General features: G+C 41.1%; 1 protein-coding gene across 1 annotated transcript in view; it reads right to left on the reverse strand.

The window, feature by feature from the left end:
* The window catches only part of LOC124775174 (chaoptin-like), a 165,040-nt gene that overhangs the window by 53,627 nt on the left and 88,616 nt on the right, over positions 1–22,797 (reverse strand). Inside the window, exons 5-6 of the mRNA XM_047250013.1 lie at positions 18,345–18,624; positions 5,003–5,524 (exon numbers count right to left, since the gene is read on the reverse strand). Coding sequence (XP_047105969.1) covers positions 5,003–5,524; positions 18,345–18,624 — 802 coding nt within the window. The remainder of the gene's footprint in view (positions 1–5,002; positions 5,525–18,344; positions 18,625–22,797) is intronic.

Raw genomic sequence — 22,797 nt, forward strand, 5'->3', positions numbered from 1 at the left:
TCTCTTCGCGTGCTATAGCATGTACACTAACTCTAAATAAAGTCGTTGCCGCTTGTGTTTTGGGAAAGTTTGTAGTAGACTGATTTTGACACAGCTAAAATATTTTTTAATGCATTGCCAAAATCTTAGAGTTAGCGAATGCACTAATTTTCCTTATTTAGTGTTTAGCTTTTTTGGTTTCTTGTTATGATCTTCCTGCTTGATATTTTTCCATAATGTAGGGCCACACATGTCTGTCCAATGCTAAAGAGGTATTGTATCTAGCCAATGTGAATGCGTACCTCGCTATGGTCTTACTCCTTGAATTAAATTTATTTGCTGTGGTCTAAACCTTACGTATGAATGTAACATTACGGTTCTTAGGCGATGATTCTAAAGTTCCCATTCTTTTTTTTTTGGGTTCTTTAATAGAGAATTTCGAGCGAGAACTCATTTATAGATTACGAAACCTTATAGGGTAGGTTTGAAGAGTGATTCAATTCTACTGTTATTTGAACTGGTATTGTTATTCATTTGTGCAGCAACCGATTCGGGAATTTATTGAGTGGAAACCGGTTAAGGTTTCATAATTCCTGTGCTCATTTTAATTAATCTTTTACAATTGTGTTATTCAATTAATTTCGTAATCATCGCTGAGACCCTTAGAAGCCAAGGATTGTAAGTGACAAATTTTTAATATTAGTGGTTAGTGTAGATTTCAGTAGTTAAAACAAACACAATTCTACGTGACCAACAAATAAAACTGACAAGCAGTTCAGTGTTGACGTCTAGTGGCTGAAAAGAAAACCGATAACCAAATTTTTTTTTTTTTTTTTTTTTTTTTTTTTTTTTTTTTTTTTTTTTGCAAGTCAAGGATATAAGCGCACTTATATCTCTTGGCTACCAAGTGATTCCAAACAACAAATAGTTCCTGGCTGAGTCTTCAAGAGAAGCTGTTTTATTTAAAATTATTATTTTGGTTCCTTGGGATTTATTGTTATTATTTCAGATTCTACACAACTGATTAATATTATTGACGTTTTTAGAGTGTACAAAACAGGTGCACATCTGTGTCAAATGTGTGAAACAGAAGAGAGTGAACAGAAAATTCATTTAAGTGATTATAAGTGTTTCACCGTGTCTTTAAGTATTTTATAATAAATAAATTTACAAATACTTTATTATTAATTAAGTAAAGGATATGTATTAATATCCATCGCTAAGCAGTATACTCTCTACATTGCGTGTTCATGGTATGGGCTTAGAAAATTTTAGGAATGGAGAATACATACGTAACACTGTTTACTTCTTATGCACACAACAACGACGAGAAATCTATTGAAGCTGATGAAGCGGCAGATGAATCTACTGGAAGTGAATAGCCATATCAAAAGGAAAGGAAGAGAGTAAGAAACTGGAAAGTTGGAAAAGAAATAAAAATTCCAGTCTTCGAAATGAAGGTAAACAACTTACACACTGGCAGTGGAAAGTTCATGAACAAATTGTTAAAAACTGCCGATTTAAATGAAACGAAAATGCTTAATGGAGGTGAGAGACTACAAATATTTGATGAATATGGGAATCTAGAAGCTGGAATCTCTAAGCTTCATTCAATAAGTCTTGGGTTTCAGTACAAGAGCCAATGAGGCAAGAAAAGAACCATCCATGCAAAAATAAAGTAAGCTGCACGTAAAGTCTGAAAGGATTCAGAGTATGTAAATAGTTTTTCTTGCTGACATTGGATGTAAATAACAAACAGGTTACCAATGTTTTTTTTTTTACGAAACCTCCCACTTAAGTTCCTACAAAAGACTGTAAGAACATAAATAACCAAGAAACACGATTCAGATTTTTGAGGACCATATATACTCACTTCCAACGTACATCAGTCATTATAGTAGAAAGAAATTTCCCTACATTAAGTAATTGGATACGAGACTAAATATTACCAAAATTTAGGAAATCTATAAAGAGTTTTGTGCAGAAAATAATTCACCAGCTGGTGAAGAGATTCAGTACAGATTTGTGTACATTTGAGGCTCAAATTTAGGTTTCTATACACCTTATACTAATAGTTGTATGATATATGACAAGTTGCAAAAATTGATTGTCCATGGAGACCCTAAGAGTGTTCAGACACTGACCCTTGAAAAGGAATTACATTTCCTTAAGGCTCAGGCAGCTAGAGAAGCAAAAGACGTCGGTATGTTTTGACCTACAAAAACCACTCCCTATAGCTAGGCTTTCTGGCAGCAGAGCATATTATGTCACACAGTTGTGGACCTACAATTTTTATATACACATTTTAGACTCTGCAGTTGCAAGAATGTACAACTGGCATGGCAGTCAGGCGCTCATCGATTCTATGAAATTACTTCGTGTATTTTACAATATGTAAGTTAATTGTCCTTGTGAGTAAACTACATCATAGCATTCAGTGACAAAGCTTGGGTATGCAGTTACAGTACCCAGAATACAGAAGCTGAAAATGTAGAACACAAATTCATGATTTATCGTCATTTCTGTAAGGAATGCAACCAATATTTTGGAAATGCAACAAAGATTTTTAGAATTTTTGAGAATTTGTACCTGTTGAGTGGGTTTTCTCTTTTCCAAAGCCAACGGAAATTCAAGATAGTCCAGATGACTGACAATGATTTCATCACACTAAGAGATCCTTACCACAAGGACTCAGTGAAAGGCTTGAAAGAAATGCAGTGATTTAATTCTCAAAAGAAGACACCCTTCATTTTGTTTCAGTAAGTATCTCTCAATGAAGAGATGGAAAAATCTCAAAATGTTAATAACGAGAAAGCACATCGTTGTGGCAGAAATATCAATATCTTCCCTTTTCTAGAAATAAATAATGAACAACCTAAGTTAAAATATCTGAAGTACGAAGTTCAAATGGCTCTGAGCACTATGGGACTCAACTGCTGAGGTCATTAGTCCCCTAGAACTTAGAACTAGTTAAACCTAACTAACCTAAGGACATCACAAACATCCATGCCCGAGGCAGGATTCGAACCTGCGACCGTAGTGGTCTTGCGGTTCCAGACTGCAGCGCCTCTAACCGCACGGCCACTTCGGCCGGCGAAATACGAAGTACAAAGACCTACTGACTCTACTTCTTTTTATGCCACCAGTAAGTCATGAAATTTCCAGAAACATCCATACCATGGAGCTGCAAGAACACTGAATCCCCTTAATCAAATCATAAAGAAGTTGGTTGTTATTCAGAAAATAAACATGATTGGACGTTAGAAACAGAGTTGCAGTAATCTCATAGACATGTTCAACTCAACTGTTAAGCTATTGCATGCCATTAAAGTTTTCCTATTTATTTTACTGTGACCCATAACATTTAATTAGTGATGAACAATTAGTAACTAACAAAATTCAGCACTGACTGTTCTGGACAAGGAATGCATTAAAGTTTCAAAACTTTGCAAATATTTATTTTTTCTCAAGTTGTTCATGGAATTTTGTGCAGTGTCTTAACTTTGAACATCATTCACTCAAAATAACGTATTGTTACTTATACACCTTGGTTTCTAAGAGTCTCTTTAAGAGAAGTTATTAACAAACTGTGACGCCGATAAAGTATATTTGCAGTCCCACAGCCACTCCACAGACCATACTGTGACTACATGGTCATAACATGATTAAGATTTTAAATGAGTTTCCTAATTCATTTCAAGAAAACAGGTGTATATTATTCCCTCCTCAGTATTTCTGTAACTGAAGTAGACCTACCCATCTGACAGCCTCAGTATCAGCCACATAAACCTAAATTTACGTGTCAAATAGGTGAGGCCACAGCCAGCTTCTTTGTCGTTGAGAGGTGTGAAACATCCACATCTACAGAGAAGTTTCAAAAACTATGGTAGCCAATAGAAAGCAGTGATCCCTATAATAGCATAGATGTTTAGATGTCATATCTATCTAAATTTATAGGGGCCTGAAGATGCTGCCAATGAGACACCGAAACTGGCAGTAAAAAAAAATGCTTCATAAAACAAAGGCTGTCTGTAGTTATTTTCTAAGTATATGAACAGCTGCAGTCCCAGTACATCTACACAAGAGGGCAATACGGAATTTTAATTTAAAATGCCTTCTGATTAATAAGTAACATAGTTAATGTGTGTTTTCATATAGAGCCATTTGAGACACAAAATACAGTTTGCATTGAATTCTTTAATGAGTCAGACTTGTGCCTGTTATGCTAATCTCATGTAACTTCTCTTTAAATTTTATATTGGTAGCATGTTTCTCGAAAATGACCATGTAATTACTTAGCAGTGCTTCATTAAATTGATGAGATGCCATAAAAACAAACTAATACCAATTCCGTAGTGAATCCATGTTTTTTAAGTCTGGGCAAAGATTTCAAAAATAAAGATACGTCCAGAATGAGATTTTCACTCTGCAGCGGAGTGTGAGCTGATATGAAACTTCCTGGCAGATTAAAACTATGTGCCGGACCGAGACTCGAGCTAGGGACCTTTGTCTTTCGCGGGCAATTGCTCTACCATCTGAGCTAACCAAACACGACTCACGCCCCGTCCTCACAGTTTCACTTCTGCCGGTACCTCGCCTCCTACCTTCCAAACATTACAGAAGCTCTCCTGCGAACCTTGCAGAACAGGAGGCGAGGTACTGGCAGAAGTAAAGCTGTGAGGACGGGGGTTGAGTTATGTTTGGGTACCTCAAATGGTAGAACACTTGGCCAAGAAAGGCAAAGGTCCCGACTTTTGGTCTCGGTCCGGCACACAGTTTTAATCTGCCAGAAAGATTTTTAAAGATACGTATGTATAACTACAGGGCAGAAAGATTTCCTGAACTTATGGCGATTGAAAACTAACAATTTCATACTTTGTAATGCGTAGCTATAAATATATTGGGAGTAAAGAAGAGCATCAATATCTGCAGTATTAAATGGGTTTTCCAATATGCAGATGAAGAGTAAATGGAAATGTGTCTACCTTGTAGTCCGCCAGTAGTAAAGAATAACTGTGCATACCTCAGGGTGGAAGAACCCTGGCGGAAGGCGCGTCAGCTTGTTGGACTCGAGGTTGAGGTACTGCAGCTGGGAGAGTGGGTGCAGGTCGGTCTGCCCCACTGTGCGCAGCTCGTTGTTGTCGAGTGCCAACCAGGCGAGCGCCCTCAGTGGCCTCAAGAACTCCGCGGGGAAGTCCTCGCGGTCCAACCCGAAGCTGATCTCTAGGCTCTCGAGGCTGTCGGCGAGGTCGGCGAGGGCCTCCGGGTGCAGGAGGCCCAGCTTGTTGAAGGAGAGGCTCAGCTCGCGCAGGCGCGGCGCGTGCGCGAACGCGTGCTCGGCGAGCGCGGCGATGCGGTTGTTGCGCAGCAGCAGCGTCTCGAGCGCGGCTGCCCACTCCTCGAAGTCCTCAGGGCGCACCTCGTCGATGCGGTTGTAGCCCACGTTGAGGTGCAGCAGGCGCGTGCAGTTGCGCAGCGCCACGCTCGGGATGTGCGACAGGCGGTTGCCTTCTAGCGACAGCACCCGTAGTGATGGAGGCAGCGTCTGCGAAGCGAACAGGCTTGTATCTAAGTCCAAATATCTGTAGCAAAAAGTAAGTAAAATTTGTCAACAGTGTCAATCTTAGCTGTAAGCATTACATCTTTTACCAAATAATCTAGCGACTCATGCATGCAATGATGAGGTAAAGAATTATAACCGCATCATTAATTACGTGCTAGTTCACTTTGGGAATGTAATACAGCAGCGAATCTATGTGCCATGGATTCGACAGAACCCTGGAATATTTTTCAGGGTATGTGTGATGAGATGATTATGCCCAGTTTATACAGTTACCGTAAATTAATAACCAGTGGTATATGGGTGGGAGTTGGAACTCGATTGCATCCAGTTCATATCAAGTTAATTTCGTGGCTAAATGCATCCAGTTCATATCAAGTTCATTTGGGGCCAAGAAATCAGCATTAGTTCACTATCATGCTCTTCAAACAGCTGTAGTGCGATTCTGGGCTTGTGATAGAAACAGTTTTCTTATTCAAACATGCTTTGCTCTTCAGTGAGATATCAAGCCTTAATAGATGCACACTACTGGCCATAGAAATTGCTACACCAAGAAGAAATACAGATGATAAACGGGTATTCATTGGAAAATATATTATACTAGAACTAATATGTGATTACATTTTCACGCAGTTTGGGTGTACAGTTCCTGAGAAAAATCAGTACCCAGAAAAACCACCTCCGGCCATAATAATGGCCTTGATACGCCTGGGCATTGAGTCAAACAGATCTTGGATGGCGTGTACAGGTACAGCTGCCCATGCAGCTTCAACACGATACCACAATTCATCAAGAGTAGGGACTGGCGTATTGTGACGAGACGTTTTCAGTTGGTCTGGGATCTGGAGAATGAGTTGGCCAGGGCAGCAGTCGAACATTTTCTGTATCCAGAAAGGCCCGTACAGAACCTGCAACCTGCAGTCGTGCATCATCCTGCTGAAATGTAGCGTTTCGCAGTGATCGAATGAAGGATAGAGCGACGGGTTAATTACACATCTGATATGTAACGTCCACTGTTCAAAGTGCCGTCAATGCGAACAAGAGGTGACCGAGACGCGTAACCAGTGGCACCCCATACCATCAAGCAGGGCGATACGCCAGTATGGCGATGCCGAATACACGCTTCCAATGTGCGTCGCCAAACACAGATGCGATCACCATAATGCTGTAAACAGAACCTGGATTCATCCGAAAAAGTGACGTTTTGCCATTCGTGCACCCAGGTTCGTCGTTGAGTACACCATCGCAGGCGCTCCTGTCTGTGATTCAGCGTCAAGGGTAACCGCAGCCATGGCCTCCGAGCTGATAGTCCATGCTGCTGCAAACGTCGTCGAACTGTTCGTGCAGATGGCTGTTGTCTTGCAAACGTCCCCATCTGTTGACTCACGTATCGAGACGTGGCTGCACGATCCATTACAGCCATGTGGGTAAGATGTCTGTCATCTCGACTGCTAGTGATACGAGGCCGTTGGGATCCATCACGGCGTTCCGTATTAGCATCCTGAACCCACCGATTCCATATTCTGCTAACAGTCATTGGATCTCGACCAACGCGAGCAGCAATGTCGCAATACGATAACCCGCAATCGCGATAGGCTACAATCCGACCTTTATCGAAGTCGGAAACGTGATGGTACGCATTTCTCCACCTTACACGAGGCATCGCAACAACGTTTCACCAGGCAACGCAGGTTGGAAACTTTCCTCGTGTCAGCACGTTGTAGGTGTCGCCACTGGCACCAGCCTTGTGTGAATGCTCTGAAAAGCTAATCATTTGCATATCATAGCATCTTCCATATGTCGGTTAAATTTCGCGTCTGTAGCACGTCATCTTCGTGGTGTACCAATTTTAATGGCCAGTAGTGTAATTTAGTGAGTCATGCATGTGATAGTGAAGTAAAGAAATATAACCGCATGCTTAGTTTAGTTTTGGTTCACTTTTGGAAATAAATACATTAGCGATTCTGTGTGGCATGGATTCGATAAAACACTGGTAGATTTTTGAGAGCAAGTGTCACCAGATGAGTATGCACAATTTACACGGTCACCGTAAATTACTAATCAGTGGTATATGGGTGAGAGTTGGCACTCGACTGCATCCAGTTCATACCAAGTTAATTTGGTGGCCAAGAAATCTGCGTTAGTTCACTATCATGTTCTTCATTCAGCTGTAGTGCGATTCTGGCCTTGTGATAGGGACAGTTTTCTTATTCAAGCGCCCTTCGCTCTTCAGTAAGACATCAAGCCTTAACAGATGTATGTCGTCCACAACACCTTTCTTTTACCCAGTTCACAGCTGTCAAGGTACCTTCAGTCACTCCCATGGAACCCATGAGTCCACAGGTTCATTCCCTCATGGCATTATACAGCTACTAGCCTCCACTGGTAGCGTGATGTATGCTTTGAGTAGTTATTCTTCTGGAACGACCATTGACATGGTTTAGCAAGAAACACGATTTTTTTGACCAGGTGACATGTTTCAATGCGTTCAGAGTTCAGTTTTTATGATCCTGTGCCCACTCTGTTCGTAACTGAAGATGTTGAGTAAATATGGGATGGTGTAGGGGTCGCCTGTTGTGAAGTCGTATGTTCAACAATATGTTCTGAACAGTGAGCTTCTAAACACAAGTATCCACACCAGCAGATCTGCGACATATCGCTAACTGTCCTACTTTATAGAGTAGGCTAGCCTCTGACATGTAACTTCTGTGATTAGAATGTGGTACTCATCAGCTTGTTGCCTACTAATGGTTTCAACGCCCTTCAATAATTTTTCATACATGCTCACAACAGTAACTCGTGAGCAGCCAGCCAGCTTCATTTTTTCCGGACTAGTTCCCATGTGTTGTGCCATAATAATCTGTACTCTGCCCAAGGTACTTATATCAGTAGATTTCCCTATTTACCGTCTGTGTGGCCACTAAAATCATTCCTCATTCGTCTCTGTTCCAGAGATACCTTCCTCATCACGTCATGTGTCCACAGCCACACAAGTGGTATGTAATCCCTCGATGCACAGAGCTAACAATGTTATAGCTCATATGCGAATATAATGATGACTATATATATATATTACAAAATTCAATCAAAATCTCGAAGGTTGTTTTAAATTCAGCTAATTTTAAACATTGGACTGTTGTGTCCTTCATCGAGATTACGTCACATTTCAAGAATGTAGATAGTTTCATATTTGAAAATCTTACTGAAGTGTATGACTTGTAATTTGATGAATCACAGCTCCAATCACAGACCAGCCATTCCTATACGATTACCCAAACTGGTTGATGATGAAAGTCAAGACATATCGTTCGAGAATTTCATGACTGTTATTGTCCTCAGTCTATTGACTAACTCAGTCCATGGACTACATTAATGTTAACTTTAAGAGGAAGTTGAAAGGGTCTTGCAGTCGCCTTTCTTTATCATTTTATTTGCTTTCCAGTGATACAGAACTCTCTGGCATGCGTGACTGAATGCATGTGGGTGTGTTTCATTTTGCTATACGGTCGTTTAGTCTGCCGCAGAGAATCAGCGGTTGTTGTTGTTGTGGTTTTCAGTCCTGACACTGGTTTGATGCAGCTCTCCATGCTACCCTATCCTGTGCAAGCTTCTTCTTCTCCCTGTACTTACTGCAACCTACATCCTTCTGAATCTGCTTAGTGTATTCATCTCTTCGTCTCCCTCTACGATTTTTACCCTCCACGCTGCCCTCCAATGCTAAATTTGTGATCCCCTGATGCCTCAGAACATGTCCTACCAACTGGTCCCTACTTCTTGTCAAGTTGAGCCACAAACTCCTCTTCTCCCCAATTCTATTCAATACTTCCTCATTAGTTATTGGATCTACCCATCTAATCTTCAGCATTCTTCTGTAGCACGACATTTCGAAAGCTTCTGTTCTCTTCTTATCCAAACTATTTATCGTCCATGTTTCACTTCCATACATTGCTACACTCCATACAAACACTTTCAGAAACGATTCCCTGACACTTAAATCTAACCTCGATGTTAACAAATTTCTCTTCTTCAGGAATGCTTTCCTTGCCATTGCCAGTCTACATTTTATATCCTCTCTACTTAGACCATGATCAGTTATTTTGCTACCCAAATGGCAAAACTCCTTTACTACTTTAAGTGTCTCATTTCCTAATCTAATTCCCTCAGCATCACCCGACTTAATTCGACTACATTTCATTATCCTCGTTTTGCTGTTGTTGATGTTCATCTTATATCCTCCTTCCAAAACACTGTCCATTCCGTTCAACTGCTCTTCCACGTCCTTTGCTGTCTCTGACGGAATTACAATGTCATTGGCGAACCTCAAAGTTTCTATTTCTTCTCCATGAATTTTAATACCTACTCCGAATTTTTCTTTTGTTTCCTTTACTGCTTGCTCAATATACAGATTGAATAACGTCGGGGAGCGGCTACTACCCTGTCTCACTTCCTTCCCAACCACTGCTTCCCTTTCATGCATTTCGACTCCTATAACTGCCATCTGGTTTCTGTACAAATTGTAAATAGCCTCTCGCTCCCTGTATTTTACCCCTGCCACCTTTAGAATTTGAAAGAGAGTATTCCAGTCAACATTGTCAAAAGCTTTCTCTAAGTCTACAAATGCTAGAAACGTAGGTTTACCTTTCCTTAATCTTTCTTCTAAATTAAGTCGTAAGGTCAGTATTGCCTCACTTGTTCCAATATTTCTATGGAATCCAAACTGATCTTCCCCAAGGTCGGCTTCTACCAGTTTTTCCGTTCGTCTGTAAAGAATTCGCATTGGTATTTTGCAGCTGTGAGTTATTAAACTGATAGTTCGGTAATTTTCACATCTGTCAACACCTGCTTTCTTTGTGATTGGAATTATTATATTTTTATTGAAGTCTGAGAGTATTTCGCCTGTTACATACATCTTGCTGACCAGATGGTAGAGTTTTGTCAGGACTGGGTCTCCCAAGGCTGCCAGTAGTTCTAATGGAATGTTGTCTACTCTGGGGACCTTGTTTCGGCTCAGGTCTTTCAGTGCTCTGTCAAACTCTTCACGCAATATCGCATCTCCCATTTCATCTTCATCTACATCCTCTTCCATTTCCATAATATTGCCCTCAAGTACATCGCCCTTGCATAGACCCTTTATATACTCCTTCCACCTTTCTGTTTTCCTTTCTTTGCTTAGAACTGGGTTTCCATCTGAGCTCTTGATATTCATATAAGTGGTTCTCTTTTCTCCAAAGGTCTCTTTATTTTTCCTGTAGGCAGTATCTATCTTACCCCTAGTGAGATAAGCCTCTACATCCTTACATTTGTCCTGCTTAACCATTTTGCGCTTCCTGTCGATCTCCTTTTTGAGACTTTTGTATTCCTTTTTGCCTGCTTCATTTACTGCATTTTTATATTTTCTCCTTTCATCAATTAAATTCAATATTTCTTCTGTTACACAAGGATTACTACTAGCCTTTGTCTTTTTACCTACTTGATCCTCTGCTGCCTTCACTACTTCATCCCTCAGAGCTACCCATTCTTCATCTACCGTACTTCTTCCCCCCCCCCCCCCCCCTTCCTGTCAATTGTTCCCTTATGCTCTCCCTGAAACTGTGTACAACCTCTGGTTCTTTCAGTTTATCCAGGTCCCATCTCCTTAAATTCCCACCTTTTTGCAGTTTCTTCAGTTTTAATATACAGTTCATAACCAATAGATTGTGGTCAGAGTCCCCATCTGCCCCTGAAAATGTCTCACAATTTAAAACCTGGTTCCTAAGACTCTGCCTTACCATTATGTAATCTATCTGATACCTCCCAGAATCTCCAGGCTTCTTCCATGCATACAACCTTCTTTCATGATTCTTGAACCAAGTGTTAGCTATGATTAAGTTATGCTCTGTGCAAAACTCTACCAGGCGGCTTCCTCTTTCATTTCTTAGCCCCAATCCATATTCACCTACTATGTTTCCTTCTCTCTCTTTTCCCACTGTCGAATTCCAGTCACCCATGACTATTAAATTTTCGTCTCCCTTCTCTACCTGAATAATTTCTTTTACCTCATCATACATTTCTTCAATTTCTGCATCATCTGCAGAGCTAGTTGGCATATAAACTTGTACTACTGTAGTGGGCGTGGGCTTCGTGTCTATATAGGTCACAATAGTGCGTTCACTATGCTGTTTGTAGTAGTTTACCTGCACTCCTATTTTTTTTTATTCATTATTAAACCTACTCCTGCATTACCCCTATTTGATTTTGTATTTATAACCACGTATTCACCTGACCAAAAGTCTTGTTCCTCCTGCCACCAAACTTCACTAATTCCCGCTATATCTAATTTTAACCTATCCGTTCCGCTTTTTAGATATTCTAACCTATCTGCCCGATTAAGGGTTCTGACATTACACTCCCCGATCCGTAGAACGCCAGTTTTCTTTTTCCTGATAATGACGTCCTCTTGAGTAGTCCCCGCCCGGAGACCCGGATGAGGGACTATTTTACCTCCGGAATAGTTTACCCAAGAGGACGCCATCATCATGTAATCATACAGTAAAGCTGCATGCCCTCGGGAAAAATTACGGCTGTAGTTTCCCCTTGCTTTCAGCCGTGTCTCATAGGATGTCCTACAGAATGGCCAACCCTTGTAGTTTTCAGGTAGGCAAAGAGGTTTGCTCCCTTGAGCTATAGTTACCGATGTCAGGTTGGTGGTGGAAGCCTCATCTCTGGGTTTTCCTGGTCAAGGTGTCGCGTGGGAGACGTTGGATGTTTGAGACAGTCAGTCTGCTTCCAGCTCGCCGAGGGTCAGTAGCCGAAGTCTCTTCGAAGAAGGGTGAGTTAACGTGGAGCGTTGTCTCATAGGAAGAGGGGAGCTTTTAGCTTTTGGTCTCACGTTTCATCTTATTAAAATTGTTTTGCTGGGTTGCAGCAAGGAATACAATGTTTTTGCGGACTTTCAGTTTGATTCCTAATGCAGACATGACTTTAGTCCGTAAGAAGAACGTAGCACAAAGGTGTTGCATATGTTGAAGCGTTCTCGTTTCAGTATGAATGTTTGTGTGCCTATAACTGCATTTGTATGCGTTCTAATCTTGATAATTTTTGATTCTTTGTGAATTTTCTTTGTTTAATTACTTTATGTCCGGTGGAAACCATCGACATGGGTTAATATTATAGTTTGTTGGCCCTCTGCTATTATCATTTGTCGATTCATATGTGTTCTTTGTAAAATGTTAATTGTTCGCGACTGCGTGGTTTGATGTTACTAAAATTTGGCCACGGTATGTAGAAACTGAGTCTCAGCGAACCACGTGGGCACACGAGTCTGTTGGGGAACGTATAGCGTTTCACAAGCAATTGTACTTAGTTACCAGGCAACAGCAGTTGACAGATGCATTAAGGAATAAATAATTTTGCCTAAAATCTTATTCAGTGTACCGATGTCACATCTCCTTTTCCTACGCCATTTACCTCGTAGCTTTCCTTGTTAGCCCATCCATAGCGTTTCCATGCGCACAGGTCCAATAATTAGTGTCCCTTTTAGCCACTAGGATACATTCAATAGGCACTTCACGCTTCTTACTCATAACGACCTTTTATTCACGCTACTTGCAAAATCACCCTTTTAATGTTACGTTTCGTTAAAGCATGTCTAAAGATTGAACGTCAATTAATGCTGTAGTACCACACTCACACATCAGCCTATCCATATAAATTAAAGGCAAGAAAGCTGCAGGCATATTCCCCCAAGAGCGTTATTGGAGTAATTTTATTGCCACAAAATATCGACGTTACTGATCATAACTGTTATGAAACAGTGGAGAAGAAATGGAAGCAGGTACTTGAAAATTCATGAATTCTGTTTTTTTCTCGTTATGTGCTTGTGTATGATGTGCTAGATATTGGCTGTGCCTGTTTGTGCTTGTATATGATACGACATGTATTAGGCAGGTAAAGTGCATACGAAATAATGAAATTATTTAATGCTTAGTGTTGAGAAGGGCAAGGTTGGAAACTAAAATGTTGTTCAGTAAAACGGTCGTAATTGTTGAAACACCGATTACACTGGCAACAGCAGTATGCCACACAAAGAACATAATCGTGAATATGATACTTATCACACGAGCAGCTACCGTTGATAAACGTAACTGTTACATAAATAGAAAGAAAATTAATTTATGTTGATAATAAAGAAAAGGTACAACATGAGAAAGCATATAGTTTGAATCCGTAGACTTAGAACATTAATTTACGGATGTACAGTCGAATTTGATGTTTTAGAAAAGAATGGAAGTAAGGAACGGCATTTAAAAATCAAGTATATGTAATAAATGGAAGCCAATAACAGGCAATACAGTTATTGCACACTCTGACGACTTATTGTCTTTGTTTAGTGAGTTTTCTGTCAAAGACGGAACTGAAAGAATTTTGAACAAAATTGTAGAACGGTGATGAGAAGGGATGCTAAATTTGCAGAAGACCTTCCTTCTAGAGGGAAACAAAAGGTTGGTTTAGGAACACTTCTCACTCGAGTGGTGTGTGCGTTGGGTACAAAACATGCAAGTAGAAGGCAATAAATATTCTGTAAAAATATCTGCTCAATAACCATTTAAAGATATAAATTAGATAAAGTAAATTACAAAGTGTGGAAGAATATTACATTCTGGTAACACAGATACAAACGAGAAGTTTACGCCAAGAAGACTGCAAAAAACAGATTTGAGAAAGGTGGATAAATACTTCTTAAACAATTTTGTCAGACGATAAATTGGTTTTTCCAGAGACTTTTCAGAAACCTCTGGAGTACAACACTTAATAGACAGAAAAGTAAAATATACGGACAGTTGCCAAATGAAGTGCAGGAATGGAAGATTGAAGACATGTTAGATAACCGAGATGGACAAACATGTTTGCAGAAACCAAATAAAGGGTGAAGTGATATGCAAGGTTAGATAACCAGCATAGCAGTGAACGAAGTTAAATAGATATGTGAGGACAGAAATTGGTTTTGGTTTCTTTTTTTTTTCAGTAGCATCTCAATGTCTGATGTGGCCTGCCATGACTTTCTATCCTGTTTCCATCTCTTTACGACAGTGTAGCACTTACAACTAACGTTCTCAATCATACTTTTATGATGCATTGCTCTTCTTGGGGCGTCGGGTGGCAGTCTGGAGGGACCTTTACGTTCGTATGTCCCTCCACCAAAGTGTTTGCTAGTCTTATGAACGCAATCTGCAGTAAACATGGTGGTCTGGTACTGAGGGCATCTAACGCCATGTAGATCTGTATCTATCACCGCGGTTTACGAATAACTGCCCTTTACAGTACTTTCATGGCTTCCCTGGCCTCGATTTTGGAGGTAAATGGCTACTTAGTTATCACACAAGCGTCTGTGAAAAATATATGTTTCCCACGTTTTTTTGATGTTCTGACACTACAGATGTATGAGGTCATTTTAAACGTTTGTGATCCTGCCACTCCTTGAGACGAATTCGGATAAGTTGCTCTGTCCCTCTGATTTAAATTATCCCCACGTTCATCTGACCTCATAATATCCCTTTGTTTAGCGTATTGATAGCAATTTTGTTTGATCCCTGTAAGACTCAAGTTTGCTGTTGCACCAACAAGTTGAATGCGCAGCCCATCATGGATTATTGTCAAATGGTTGGTGGCTCTCTGCACATAAGATACAAGAGCAGTCCATAGCTGTTCCACCTTCCCGCCACGCATGATATTGTTGTTTTTAGTGAGTACTTTGCTGATGGTTTCATTGCAGTCTCCGTTAGCCCTGAGGCGTGTACAAAACTTCTGCTGTTTTGCCTTTACTTTGTCTCCAATGTTGATCCAATGTGGACCTTAGCCAGTGTATACAACACCGAATTTACCGCTGTTCATGATGGAATACACATATCTATTGGTGTTAGTCGGCTGCTTGTGAGTTGTGTGACCAAATGTACCACGTAGATCCACCTACACTTCAGTGTCGAGAAATGTCATTGTGCCACTGTTCCCTACTTCCACCATAAACTGTATACTTCGTTACTCTGCGCTGAGATACTGGTGAAATTTGTCGAGTACTTTTTCCCCATGTGGCCTGATGATGGAAGTATCGTCAACATAGAATATATCGTCAAATTTTGTTTCAACAATGTGGAATCTGGTGCTGATTCCTTAGACGCTTCCCCAATAATGTCCATTGCTAATGGTCAGAATAGATGCAATTTCAGCTTCTGGAATTATTCTACTGCCTGTGTGAAAATCTACTGTCGTCTGCTTAACCATTAGCTGCGTTTTCCTGAAGATCTTAACTGTAGGTACATCTTTTGAGATCTTGATATATGTTATCCTTTACCTCATCCTACGTTTTTATGACGTAGCCAAATGTGTCCATTACCACACATGCATTACCATTGTCTACTTGAAAAACATTGATAGCACTGTTGTTTCTAGTTTGCCATTCTTCCTTTGATACATCTCGTTTCAGCAGCTTAGCTCGTATCTGCACGCTCACAGTTTCTTACCTCGTTTTCCCAACTCCTTCTGTGGGGAAAATGTCATAGGAAAACTACGAGTTCCTCTATGCACGGCTGCACACACATACTAACCTGATCTACCCTCTCTGGACACTGTGGCGGTAGCTCTGCATCGCAAAATTAGGTCTCCCATGATCCGTCAGAGATAGTAACTATAATTCAATGTTGAATTTCAGTCAATAGAGAATATGAGCTCCCTTCTCCTTGAGTTATAACATCAAATCATATTACAAGTTTACTTTACACTAGTTTTGAGCAACTACTGAGACAACAGTGAAGATAGTGTATCTTCTGGTCAGGTAAAGGTCATTTGCTACACAGGTTGAAACTATGGTCCCATATATTTTTCAACATAATGACAGCTACTTAGATGAGTTGTGAGAAAACTGACTCCGCCAGAGAAATCACACCAAATAACAAAGGCTATTTAGTATTCTAACTCCATTAAACAACACATAGTGACACTTTTGGATTATTTTAACTTTATTTTTATCGAGAAGTAATCTATCACACTCACTGTCATGAACGAAAGATTCAGATAACCCACTAAATTACGAGCGTTCGTCAGACAAGTACAGCAAAAAAAGCAGGGGGGGAGGATTGCCACGACGGAGATCCAGTTTCAGAACATGAAATAAAAACAGAAATTTAGTAAAAGAAGAGAGTTTCTAACTGTGGAAATCGCACTTAGCCTAGCAATAACAGGGTGAGCTGCGAAGCAGCCATCCATTTGTAGATCACGACAGGGAGCAAAGTAAAATTGTAACAAATTCTCACATTTGGTACAAAGGGGTGGGTGCTTGTACAGGCACACGTGAAATATTGTTCTTTTTCGGTTCAATATTTTCCTGGTAAGTGCGTAATTCAGGTTCTTATCGGGGGTCTAGCTGGATTCAATCGTTGATTCCTCAGGAATTTTCGGCAAGAAAGCTTACTGCCATCCTTAGGCGACTGCTGATCGAGAGGAGCGTACTTTACAACTTTTACCTCTAGGTGGCCTACGTAAAAGGGCTAGTCACCTGAAAAGAACAGTGCTTTTACAAAATAGACATTTGGAAGCAACAATACACCTTGGTAGAACATTCTAGATGACTTAAAGACGTGATTTTCTAATTTGATAGACCATACCGCTGACGTCGATTTGCAGTAGGATTTTGGAACATGTCCTGCGTTCGAACATAATGAGCTGCCTCGACGAAAACGACTTGTTGACAAACACCCAACACTGATTCAGAAAATATCGTTCTGTAAAACAAAAGTAGCTCTTTATTCTTACAAACTAATGAGTGCTATTTATAGGGGAAATCAAATTGATTCCATATTTTTAGAAGGCTTTTGAGACTGTACCTCACAAGCGAGTTCTAAACAAATTGCCTGCCTATGGACTACGGTCTCAGTTGAGTGACTGGATTCGTGATTTCCTGTCAAGAAGACTACAGTTAGTGGTAACTGACAGAAACTCACCGAGCAAAGCATAAGTAATATCTGGCATTTCCAGAGGAACAATCTGCAAAGATGATGCTGTCATTTATCAAGTCATCAGATGATCAAAGCAAATTTTGCAAAACGGTTTAGATGAGATGTCTGAATGGTGCGAAAAGTGAGAATTAATTTTATATAATGAAAATAGAGAAGTCATCCACATTAGAACCAAAAGGAATCCGCTATATTATGGTTACATAATAAATCATACGAATCTAAAGGCTGTAGATTCAACTAAATCCTTACGGACGGCAACTGCAAATATCAAGTAGGAACGATCGCATAGATAATAATGTGAGTGAAGTAAACCAAAGATTACGATTTACTGGCAGAGCACTAAGAAAATGTCTACACTTGTATGTCCTCTTCTGGAGTGTGTGGTGTGGGACCCGCATGAAATATTGATGGACGACGTCAAAAAAGGCAATTCGTTCCGTACTATCGCGAAATAGTGGGGAGAGTGCCACAGATATGGTACGTGAACTGGGGTGACAACCATTAAAACAAAGACGTTTTTCGCTGCAATAGGATCTTCTCTTGAAATTTCAATAAACTGCTTTCACCTGAAAGTGTGAAATTGATTTTTGGTGCCCACCTAAATGGGAACAAACAGTCATAATAATAAGGTAAGACACCAGAGATCAGGCAGAAAGAGTTAAGTGTTCAGTTTTTCTGCACGCTGTTAGAGAGTGAAATGGTAGGAAAAAAGCTTGAAGATTGTTCGTTGAACCTTCTGCCAGGCACTCATTGGTCAATTGCAGATGTAGATGCAGAAAATCAAAAGAAATTACACATTGGTAACAGTAGGAACTCACCCGTGGGTGCACATCGCTGATGTTGTTGGACGGCAGGTACAGGAACTTGAGCTTCTTGAGGTGTGCTATGGCGCGGGGCACCTCCCGCAGCAGGTTGTGCTCGAGGTCGAGCGCCTCGAGCGAGTGCGCCAGCCCGCTGAAGGCGCGCAGGTCTATGTGCCGGCTGTGCAGCCGGTTCCTCGAGAGGAACAGCCGGCCCGCGCTCGTGCCGCGGAACGCCTGCGCCGGCAGCCCGCGCAGCAGGTTGCGGTCCAGGTTCAGGTCGCGCACCTGCAGCGAGCTGCGCAATGTCCAACACAGTCCTCAGCTGCCTTCATCCACAAAGAAAGCTCTAAGCTCAGCTAAGCACATTCATTGCCACATTTGAGAAGGGGGTTCCCTCATACCCTAGTGCATGCAGATTTCTAAACTCAATGTAGTCTGCGCAGCAATATCAGTTAATGTGGACAATTTCACCACTGAGAATTATGTACTTTATTTTTATTAGCTTCACAGCGTATTGATAGTACGTGTCATAGCCTGTTGTGCTACCAAATTCCCACCATAGGACTCAAATGGTTCAAATGGCTCTGAGCACTGTGGGTCTTAACTTCTGAGGTCATCAGTCCCTTAGAACTTAGAACTACTTAAACCTAACTAACATAAGGACCTCACATACATCCATGCCCGAGGCAGGATTCGAACCTGCGATCGTAGCGGTCGCATGGCTCCAGACTGTAGCGCCTAGAACAGCTCGGTCACACCGGCCAGCCCATAGGACTCATCTAGAGAGGTGTTTCAGTATTTTGTCAGAGAGGAAACATCTGTTTCTTGATGAAGTATGCACTGCCTGGCCAAGAAATTGATGTTGGTTAGTCCTGCTCTTAAAAGCTGTGGAACTGACGTTTCTGTAAAGGCTACCACAAAATTCTGTGACTTTTTACAGTATACAATTATGGAATTAAACTGTTTCGTTTTCCTGACTTCTCTTTACGAAACTACTGTGCTTGTATTGCATGACATCAGATTGTAAACGTACGTAGCTTTTGCATAACTTCTAATAAAGCGTTGTTATGTCATTAACCTCAAGGAATGTTTAAATTAATAAGGGTTAACAGAATACACATCTAAGCTATGGTGCTATAGTCCAGTCAATTAACATCCTAAAAGGTCGAATTTCGAAAATTTTTCGTGTAGTCGGCAATTTTTGTATAGTTGTAGGAAGCAGAGCCATCAACAACATAATAAAAATCCTGACTGCTGCCAGGTTCGTGGGGGAGAGGAGGCATTTGCGGTGAAGGGTGCCTTCGAATGCCACATTTGTACTTTCTTTTTAATAACTCAGAAACGGCAACCCCCACTGGAGAAGCACCCCAATGAAAGATTAGACTCAATTAAATTCCCTACAAAAAAAGTCCCATAGACTTTTTTTTCCTTGGGCTAATAGTTTTTGCAAAGGAGAATGACAGCGTGCATGTGCTGTAGCTTAGATGGCTTATTAGGCCAGTTTGAGATAGTTTCCCAACTTGATGGGCTACAAGTGCCCGATATAAAGTTTTTCTTTTTTTTTCATCTCGACTTGCTCCACACCTCTGTGGAACGTTGTAAACAGTTATCGATTATCTCATGTATACGTACATAGTGCGGATCCTGCATATAATTCTTAGAATTGCGTAAAACGAAACGGTCCGACTTTATCTCGCTCAGCCATAAAGTTATGACTAACAGTCTCACTTTGAAGTATACCACTTTCCAGGTATCGTTCTTCAACCTTTTGAAGTTGTTGTGAAATATGAGGCATGTTCAAATTACGTAAGTTACATTTTGCACATATTGAAATACGTTATAGCAAAAAAATAAAAATAGAGGTAATATGGTGAAACTTCTTCTGTGCTGCTAAATATGTTCAAGCCATACCTCAACGATGCGTTTTGTATTCGTTGATAAAATCTTGGAAGCATACTTCCCTAGGTTGCTAGTCTGGAAAAAATTGTCTTCCAGAAATAGATTTCTTAGAGCATGTAAAGCTAAATTAAGTACTTCCCAAAGTATTCACTAACGGAACTTCGATATTTTACATACGGTGTTAACATTTCTACTCTCTCATCACTGAGATCTACTACCTGTGACTGGAACCCTAAATCTGCCATTGCTGACTTTAGTTATTACTGTGAAAGCACAATGGTGTCCAAAATTAAAGCAAGAAACCGAAATTTTCGTTGGTTCAAATGGTTCTGAGCACTATGGGACTTAACATCTGAGGACATTAGTCCCCTAGAACTTAGAACTACTTAAACCTAACTAACCTAATGATATCACACACATCCATGCCCGAGGGAGGATTCGAACCTGCGACCGTAGCGTAGCGTGGTTCCAGACTGAAATGCCTAGAACCGCTCGGCCACATCGGCCGGCACGGAAATTTTGCAAGGGAGACTTTTACTTTGCCACGAAACAGTATAAACAGGTGATAACAGAGTAGATAAAACGTAAAGAATACAGAGCGTAAACAACTGCAACATGCAGAACTCTGGATGAAAAAGTTATACTCTTTTTCCTACTTAACAGTATTGCACACACATTCCGACTACAGGTTAAGGTTCTCACCACGAGATGTGACAACCTCCGGCAGCAATATAGCCCTGACAACGACGGAGTATGGTGTGAATAATGTCAGGTAGAGGCAATACCGCTCATTCTTCCTGCGGAGCTGCTCTCAAGTCTTGGAGAATAGTTGGAGGGTGTTGACGTGATGCAACCTGTCTCCCTAGCGCATCCCAGACATGCTCTATGTGATTCAAATCAAGAGAGCGAGCAAACCACGCCATGTGTGCAGTATCTTCCTTTTCCAAGAAAATATCAACCACTCCTGCTCTATGAGATCGAGTATTATCGTCCATCAACACGAATTCTGGGAGCGCAGCACCACGTAACAACCATAAATGAGGTCCAAAGACCTCGTCACGGTGCGTGACAACAGTTAAACTTTTTCGAACCACCGATAAAATTTCATGAACAAGTGTTCGAGTGATCAACATAATCCCTCTCCACACCATTAGTAATCCTCCTCTATATCGGTCTATTTCCACAATGTTCGGGCCTCTAAATCGTGTGCCACGTTGTCTTCAGATGCAAATCCGTCGAGAATCACTCTCCAGGCCAAATCGGGATTGATATGTGAACAGAACATCGGCCCATTGTTCGATTGTTCAAGTGGCATGTTGACGACTTGCACTCCAGACGTTCCCGTGTGTGAAGTCGCGTCAGAGGCAGTCATACAGCAGTTCTCCTACAGTAAGGGCCACTCTGTCGAATCCTTCTCCACACCGTTTGTTTCGATACAGAACGTCCAAAGGATAGTGCGAGGTCAAACGCCAGCTGTTGCGCAGCGCTAAGGCGGTACCGTCGTGCCCTTACAGACAAATAAAGGACCTCCCTTTCTGATGTCACAAGCGGTCGGCCCTACCATGTTCGTCGTAATAGAGTTTCGGTCTCTATGACTTGGCAATACAGCCGAGAAACAACAGAAAGATTCACGTTAAGCCATCGGGCCACATGAGTCTGCGACTGTCCTGCTTCCATTCTTCCTGTGCCCCTTCACCGTCGAGAGACTGGTAGGCGTGTTCTCTGCAACATAGTGTACTGTCTATCACTGTGTGCACAGCAACTGTGGATGTGGGAATACCCGGCAAACACTACTCCGTTGGATAGGTGTCCTGACGTCATCGTTGGCTTGGTTTTCCACTGACCGAAATGCCGTCTTCCGTACAGAAAACAATCGTACGGACATCTGTTGACAGTTTGTATGATTATAACGTGAACTGAACACAGGACGAGAAAACAAAGGTTTGTTGTTTTAATTTTGGACACCAGTGTATAATTTTGGACACCAGTGTGGACACCAGGCTGGATTTTTTTCAGGGGTAAGACAAAAGGGAAAGTGTAGGACTATGATCAGTGGCATAAAATGGATTGTTTATCATTTACCTACATAAAGTCTGCGTAAAACGTATTTTTCAATGTATCATATATGTCGTGGATCAGCACACTTTCATTTAAACTCCGTATTTTGTTTTATGATCAGCTTTACAGAATTTCCAGAAACTAAACATCGGCTAGAAATGGCAACTGGCTGCCGTAATATTATTGTATAGATTACTTTCTTCAGTCGTTCCCTCAAGTGCTCCACGTGATTATAATCAAAAATGGCTGCGTGGGCCGTTGTGGCCGAGCGGTTCTAGGCGCTTCAGTCTGAACCGCGCGACCGCTACGGTCGCAGGTTCGAATCCTACCTCGGGCGTGGATGTGTCCTCAGGTTAGTTAGGTTTAAGTACTTCTAAGTTCTAGGGGACTGATGACCTCAGGTATTAAGTCCCATAGTACTCAGAACCAGCTGCGTGTCTGAGACATTTTGCTATTAACAGGGCCACAGACGGGGAATATACTTGATCCTGCCATTTAACCTATCCACTCG

The sequence above is a fragment of the Schistocerca piceifrons genome, chromosome 2, assembly GCF_021461385.2.
Source record: "Schistocerca piceifrons isolate TAMUIC-IGC-003096 chromosome 2, iqSchPice1.1, whole genome shotgun sequence".
Lineage (NCBI taxonomy): Eukaryota > Metazoa > Arthropoda > Insecta > Orthoptera > Acrididae > Schistocerca > Schistocerca piceifrons.